The 8,371-nt window shown below is 30.4% G+C and overlaps 1 protein-coding gene across 1 annotated transcript in view; it reads left to right on the plus strand.

The window, feature by feature from the left end:
* LOC119612021 overlaps window positions 1-7,756 on the plus strand; it is a 9,068-nt gene extending 1,312 nt beyond the window's left edge. The window contains exons 1-2 of the mRNA XM_037967733.1: window positions 1-3,477; window positions 7,484-7,756. The exon at window positions 1-3,477 is cut by the window's left edge and continues 1,312 nt beyond it. Of these exons, the coding sequence (XP_037823661.1) occupies window positions 377-3,442 (3,066 nt within the window). The 5' untranslated portion in view covers window positions 1-376 and the 3' untranslated portion in view covers window positions 3,443-3,477; window positions 7,484-7,756. The remainder of the gene's footprint in view (window positions 3,478-7,483) is intronic.
* The last annotated feature ends 615 nt before the right edge of the window (window positions 7,757-8,371 follow it).

Raw genomic sequence — 8,371 nt, forward strand, 5'->3', positions numbered from 1 at the left:
AAAAAAGATAGTTGGGAAGCTGTGTTAAACTATTATTTGCAATTGACTGCAAAAAAAAAAAACCAAAGCAAAGCAAAGTTTTAGATTACCAACTCTCTACTACTGGTTACCACACGTAAGAGGTGATCTTGCAGCAGAAAACAAACCAACACAGCCAACGATCGCTAACAACATAAACAGATAATTGAAGTTCAAGTTGTTGGAAAACAAAACCACTAATACAGCACAATTAAATAACAATTTAAAAATTACCACAAAAAAAAACCCACAAAATTTTGTAATATTGGATTTCAATAATAGAAAAAGTAACGGTAAAAACCCCCCTAAAGCAAATCCAAGTGTTTCTTATAGAAACGTTAAAAAAAACTAAAACAACATGAGTGAACCCATTAAAGAATCTAACCTTAAAGATATGCCTCAACCGGAAGAAGTTATACAGCTGGTAACAGCTAAGGATAACAACAACAGCAGCAGCGACACCTGTGAGATACGCAGTCAACATATTAAAAATGCTCATACATTTTTGGTGACCACTGTAAGAACAGAAGAAGTTACCACCACTACCACACAAACACAATTAAACAACCGGGATCAGCTTAAAGCAGTGCCAGTTGTTACATCCCCCGTAGAGGAAAAGCCCTGCTGCAGTAGTTCTTGTTCTTCTCCGGAATGTTCCACAAAAGCCATAGTTCCTTTGTCTTCCTCTTTACCGTCTAAACTTTTAAGATTTCATGCTAAAAAGTCCGCACAAGCTTTATTACAGCGTCTAGAGTCGCAGGAACAATCTGTGGATTCGCAATTTGATAGTGATGAGGGTTTGACGGCGGGCTTTAGTGGCTGCAGTAGTAATAATGGTGAGGATTATAATTCGCAGGATAGTTGTGATTCTTTGGAACATTTGCCACTACCAACAGCTCCCGCCATGTCTCCACCTCCGCCACGTAATTCTCCTTCCGCGGATAATATTGATGAGAAAATAGATGTTGGCATGGGTTCTTCTATAGAAGGTTCTGAGGAATCTGAGGAAGATGATGAGTTGAAGCCTTTGGCAGTGGATAATCATGTTTTGCATGAAATAGATCTAAGATGCAGCTCAACCAACACCACCACCAGCAGTTCCTTAAGCTCCAATACACCCATTTCTACAGCCGTTTTAAGCTGTCCTGAGAAATCCACCAGCAATACCGCTATCCTAAGTGAGGCCAATTTGGAAAAATTCCGTAAACATCAGTCCGTGGCACAAGCTCATCCCATAATGGATAATATATATTTACATCCTAATTTTAAATATGATTTCCAAACTAAAGAACAAACTAACGACAACTGCCCTAAAACGGCTGATAACCCCAACTCACCAGTTTTAGAAACCAAACGGGTACATCGCTCCTTCTTAACCATGAAGAAAACAGAACCTTTAGCTGCCGAGAAGGCCAATTCGGTGGTATCTCAGGCCACCTCAGCCTCGGGTGATAAGACCCTGATAAATGAAATAGATAACCTAGATCCAGCTTTAATACCCAGTGATGATTTGGCCGCCGAAATAGCCGATGCTGTTGAGTATTATTTCTCCAATGATAGTATACTCAAAGATGCCTTTTTACTCAAACATGTCAAGCGCAATAAGGAGGGTTATGTTAGTCTGAAATTGGTTTCCAGCTTTAAACGTGTTCGACAATTGACCAAGGACTGGAAGGTGGTGGGTAATGCGGTAAGACGTAAATCGCTTAAGATAGAACTCAACGATGTGGGCACCAAGGTAAGACGTATTGAAGCTTTACCCAATTTCGATGAGACCATGCCTTCACGCACTATAGTGGCTTGTGATTTGCCCTTAGATAAATTGACCATAGAAAAGGTTTCCGATATATTCTCCAAATGTGGTGAAATAGCTTTGATACGTATTTTGAAACCGGGCATGGCCATACCCGTAGATGTGCGTCAATTTATGAACAAGTATCCGGAAATGCAGCAAAAAGAATGTGCTTTAGTGGAATATTTGGAATCGTCCTCGGCTAGAGAAGCCAGGAATTTGCAGGGTCCTTTTAAGGTTTACGAAATGGTGGCTCCCAAAAAGAAAACTGGCAAAAAGGCAGTCATACAGGTTTCGGCTCCGGTGGTACGTATGGTGGAGAATTATCGCTATTTCAATGATCACAGCTATGAACGCACAAGGGGTGGCAGTTTCAGTGGTATGCCAGTACAAGATATCGATTTACGCTATAGATTGAAACGTAATAATTCAGATTTTGCCGCGAAGGCCTATAACAACGATGTTCATCAATCGTATGGACCCACAACAGCGGCGCCACACTATCATAATGCAGCATCGACTGGCTATACACCAACACATCGTGGTAGTTTTGGCAGTGATCATCATGCGCATCAGCCTCAACATCATCAGCAGCATCAGGGGCATCATCCAGCCTCAGGACATTATCAACACCGTGGTAGTATTAATCAAGATGCCCTATCCAGTCAACCACCTTCGTCTCCCGGCACCAACAGCAATTTCTTTGCTTATACTCCTCGCAGATATAGCAACACCTCAACGATATCGGCCCATACAGCCAACAATAACAGCATTAATAATATTGACACCACAGTCATGTCGACCAAGCCGACACACACGAATTTGAACAATATCTCTAATAACACTAGCAACTCCCACAATCTGGTGAGACGTCTGTCGAACTGTTCTCAAGAAGGTTATGCCGATGCCGTAAGACGTTCATCAAATTGTTCGGAAAATGCACCGCAAAGACGTGATTCCAACTGCTCCGATAATTGTCCCTGTACAAGACGTATTTCTGATTTTGGCCAGACAGAAGTATATCGTAAAACTTCTCAGGGCTCTATAGGTAGTGGTGGAGAAAGACGTTTCTCTAATGGTTCCATGCAATTCGAAAGAACCTTTTCGAATGGCAGTGATATAAGTAATCACTTTCAACGCAGACCTTCCAATGACTTTAATCTGGAGCGTAAGCAATCGTTGGAAACCCAAACTGGCTCGCCTTATGATGATCCCAATGTGGGTGGCGGTGGTGGTGGCTATAATGTCTTTCCACGACGTTATTCCAATAATTTTAACAATAATATTAGCAGCAAATTGGCCGCCTATGATAATGCTCAATACATCAATGGCCGACGTATATCCACCGATTCTGGTTATGATCGTCGTTTTTCATTTGGTTCCGAGTACGAGGGTTCACCACGCTCACGTACTAATAGTTTTCTTAATAACTATAAACACGGCATCAATGATTATGATGGCCAACCTCGTTCACGCACCGGTAGTTTCCTGGATGGTTCACCACGCTCTCGCTCAGGATCATTTGCTACACGCACAGCTGAACATTTGGTGCGCACACCTATGGGACCAGATGGTAGTAAGGGATTTGGTTCAAGGGCTCGTAAATTTGAGCAAACTATATCGCCCGTTTAGGCGGCCTATATACATATGTATGTATAGCTGTATAGGTAAGATTTTGTATTAAACAAAAGTGTTCATTTTGTATTTGTTTTTTTTTTACTTCAAATTAATTTTTTGTTGTTTTGCCACCAATATTAAGCAGGGCTTTGAAAGTTAAAACTAAAAATGGCTGTTATTCCTTAAACATCCTTCCCTCTATATATAAAACGATTAATTATGTTTTTTAATAATTTTTTAAATATATTTTTGTTTACGTAAATGTTAATTATTTTGTGAGAAAAATTGCAGTGTTAAAAATTAATAGTTTTAAGTTTTTTTTTTAATTATTATTTAATAGTTTATTACAACATTTCTATTAACAGTAGTTTTATGAATAAATTTAAATTGGCAATTAATTGTTATAAATTATAATAAATTGGCATATTTTAAAAAATATTCTACTAACAATTTGCTGCGAACATATTTAACTGATATTTATAAACATTTAAATTATAATAAAAATATTTGGAATTAAAAAAAAAAAATTTTAAAAATTCATTTTATTTAAATTTTAAAGATTATATAATTTAAAAATTGGTTTTTGAGGTTATGTCCAGATAAAGTTCTATTAAAAAATTGTTTAGAAACTCTCAGGTATTAGATTTTATTAGATTTTTCAATTGGTAATAACAAAATTTGGTTATATTTAGGAATATAAAAAGTTAATAAATTTTATAGCTATATAAAAAGTAAACAAATCTTCAATATAATCCTAGATTCTATATAAAATTTAATTAAGTTTTCTTAGAATTTTATCAGAAAATAATTATTATATATAATTTTTAGTATAAAATTTAGAGGTTAGTTTTTTTAAGTCAGGTTAAAATACTTGAAAAGAAACATTTAATTTACAGCCTTAAAATCTACTTAGTTTAGGGTTAAGGCACTAATTCATCATGATTAAATTCTTCAATTGATATATATTACGATAACTTTACGATTCTTCCTTTATAGTTTTAGAAAACGATTTATAATTATCATTTACCTAGAATTGTAGAATAAGTTTAAAAAACGTTATAATATTTGCTTTGTTAAGATCTATTTGAATAGTTCAACCCTTAAGATCGTTTATGGATCAGATTTGTTCGTGAGATGCAAGAATCTATATTTTACTCTTGAAAAGAAAATCCAAGTATTTTGGGTATATGTTTTGTAAAACATAATCCAGCTCGATCAACTTCAAGATCGTTTTAGTATAACCTTTATAATATTTATCTAGGGACAAAGAAACGTGGTGGTATAATAGTAAAAGATTTTCAGAATCTCTAGCCGTTCTATATCTTTCGTTATAACATTCTCTAAAGAAATCATTTTATGTAAAAGTTTCAATCATCTTCACCACCGCTACAAAATAAAGCTGTTGATCGCGTAGAATGGGATGAGATCAGTTTAAACTAGATGATAAAATATTGTAAATATCTCAGATCAGAACAAGAAAGTTTTTCGTAAAATAAGACCAGCGTTTCCTAAATCAAGCCTACAGCTCTATATCAATTACAAATTGCATTAACTATGAATAATCCTATATTCTATGTATATATTATTCAAATTTTTGTTCCTGAAGACCTTAACAGAGGTTATTCTCTCCCAGTTGGTCTTTACGCACTCTCTTCTCCATACAGCGAAACTTTCCACCAAGTAAGTGATCTTTAAATACATTAGTATGGTCTTAAACATTTTGATCAAAATTATTTTATACTAAAATTTGACTTTATATACAAAATTATCGAAACAGACGCATTATGGTTCTTAAAATATATTTATGTATACTTTTCATTCTTAGAGAACGTAATGAAACGTAATTATGAATGATTAATTTTTCTCTAGACCAGATTAGTTCCAATATATCACAAGACAAGATTTTCTTAAGGCAAGATCAGTTTTAAACGAGGTAATTATTCACGAAAAGCAATATCAGTTTTAAGTATACTTAGTGTGATCACTATAACGATCGCAATAATTTTTATATTTCATTTCAATAATTTTTGCAAAATCTTTATGAAAGATTATTTGTCTTCCTAAATAAGTTTTAAGTTCAAAATGATCGTAATAATTTTGTTAGTAGAAGATTATTAACATCTCAGACGATAAGCGATCAGTTTCGTCCGAAAGAGTGAAATTTTAAGAGATTTTCTCTAGGTAAGACCTATTTGAAATGATATAGTCTTCCCAGAATAAAGATTATTATTTCCTAAAATATTGCAATGTCTATCCAAGTAATTTATTTAGTGGATTATCATAAACCTTTTGCAAAACAAGATCAGTTTCAAAATGATAATGAAATTTCTAAGACAAGATCAGTTTTCAACGTTATTACTTCTGTAAAGTAATATCAGTATATATTCCAAAACAAAGAGTGATCGTAGTAGCGATCCCAGTAATTTACTTGCTTCCCAGGAAAACAATCAGTCTTTGCACAATCAAGATCAGTTTTAAGTACAGAATGAGTTAGTGAAATATTATAAATTTCTCTTAAGACAAGATCAGTTTTTAACCATCAATTACGATCCCAGTAATTTAATTTTTTTGTTAGTTGATTTCATATAAGATTATCAAACTTTCAAATCGGCTTTTTAGATCATTTATATCTGACAAGATGAGATCAGTTTTAAACTATATAATGAAATATTAAAATTTCTCAAGACATGATCAGAACGAATTAGTTTTCTATAAAGCAAGATCAGTATTTTCGAAAATAAATTCATTTTGAAACATAGATTGATCGCAATGACAGTACACAGTAATTAAGTTATTTCAATTTGAAAATCAAGTAAAAACTTTGTGGAAAAGTATGCCTCTTTTTAAAAGCAAGATCAGTTTTAAACGAAGTAGTCTATCGGTAAAGTATCAGTTTTAAGATCGCAATGACGGTCCCAGTATTTTAGTTACTTTCTATCGGAATTTTCATGTCAAAAGTTTTAAGAACAAAATGATCATAAAACGTTCTGTAATTTTAAAAATCGTATAAAACTTTTGCGGAAATTTTTTTTTCAATATTTTTGTTAAAAATTTAAATTCTAAAAACATGCTTTAATTAATAATTTTAAAAATCGTGTAAAAATTTTGCGGAAAATTTTTCAAATAATTTTGTTAAAAATTTTAATTCTAAAAACATGCTTTAATAGATAATTTTAAAAATCGTGTAAAGATTTTGCGGAAAAATTTTCAAATAATTTTGTTAAAAATTCAAATTCTAAAAACATGCTTTAATAGATAATGATGATCATTGTAACTATTGCTGGTTAAATAGAGTTTAAACTAGCATGTCAATTAAATAATAAGTAGTTAAACTAAGTTTATATATGTATTTCATAATATGAAAATTATAAACTATATCACTGCCGAGTTAAAATGATTAATAATATTTTATTGATCCTAATAATAAATCATAAATTTTATTAATAAAAAATAAACACTGCAATTTTTAAAAATATTTAAACTTTAAACGAAACGAAATACGATGTTAAAAAAGTTAGTTAAACTAACTATGAATAATTAAATATTTTAAACTAAAAAACTACTATTATTAAATATAAATAACTTTTTAATTAAATTTTTATATCATGATCTTTATTAATAAGTCTTAAATTATGTTCACATTAACAAAATATTTGGTGAAATAAGGTAATTACTAATTTTAGCAAATGTTTAATTGATTTTGCTAGATTTTTGTTAAATTTTATCTTGCAAGCAAATTCAACTATAGTTTTTTTTCTGGTTAAATAATTTTCTTTAAAAATTTTGTTAATCTGAACGCTGAATTGAAATGATTGAAGTGAAATTAAGTTAAACTGAAGTTTAACTTTAACTATAAACTTTACAATTTGTAATATTAGTTTAACTTTTTGATGAAAGTTTTTCTCATAAAATTTGTTTTTAATTGTGGAATAAACCAAATCGTATTGTTTTTATTGTATTGATTAACAGTTTTGTTGATACAATGAAAATATTTCATTGTTTTTTTTTAGTATTTTCTAATTCCCAAAATGATAACTTTTGTTTTGTTTCTTTTAGGAAATTTTGGTAATAAAATTATTAATTAATACATATTTAAGTTATAAATATATTAACTAATGTATGCTTAAGTTTTTTTTTTTAATTTTACTAAAATTTTATATTTTATCTAAATGTGTAATATTTCAAAACTAATTTCTTTTAAATTGCCTTCTTTGTGCTTTAATTGTCCTGAAAATTTTTATAAATAATAAATTTTTAAAATATTTTCTTTTAAACTTTAATAATTATGTTTTAAAGTACTTTTTTTTCTATTATATTTATAAATTTAAACAAAAATATTGTTTATTTTCACACTTTTTTCGAATTTGAACTTTTTTTTGTTAAAAAAAATATTTTTTTATTTTACAAATTGACAATAAATTATATATTATTTTTTCTAGCATATTTATTAAATATTATTTAAGTTAGTGATTTAGTTTAAAATTCTATTAAAATATTAATTAGCTTAAAAATAATGTAATTGTTTATTATTTCTATTTAAAAATTAAGAAAAACATGTATTGAATGTTATTTAAAAAATAAAATAAATTTTAATAAAAAAAATTTTTCAAAAATATATTTTTCTAAACGAAAACCAAAAACTATTTTTATTAATATAAGAAAAAATAATATAAGTTTAAAGGTAAGTAAAGTTTAAAACCATTTTTTTAGCAACGGAAATTCAAGCCATATCAGATTGTCTTTCGAAAAGCAAGATCAGTAATTGCCAAAGCAATACCAATTTGCAATGACGATCTTATCTGCCTTTTTAAAACCAAGATCAGGTTCAAACATAGAACGATCGCAATAGACATGCGAAAAGAGATCAGTTTTAAACAAGATGGTAAAATATTATAAATAGTCTCAAGATCAGAACGAAATAGGCTCCCGTAAAGCAAGATCAGT

This window comes from Lucilia sericata, unplaced genomic scaffold (assembly GCF_015586225.1).
Source record: "Lucilia sericata isolate MDLA Ls3-8-SP2 unplaced genomic scaffold, ASM1558622v1 Contig001582F_arrow, whole genome shotgun sequence".
In the NCBI taxonomy this organism is placed as follows: Eukaryota; Metazoa; Arthropoda; class Insecta; order Diptera; family Calliphoridae; genus Lucilia; species Lucilia sericata.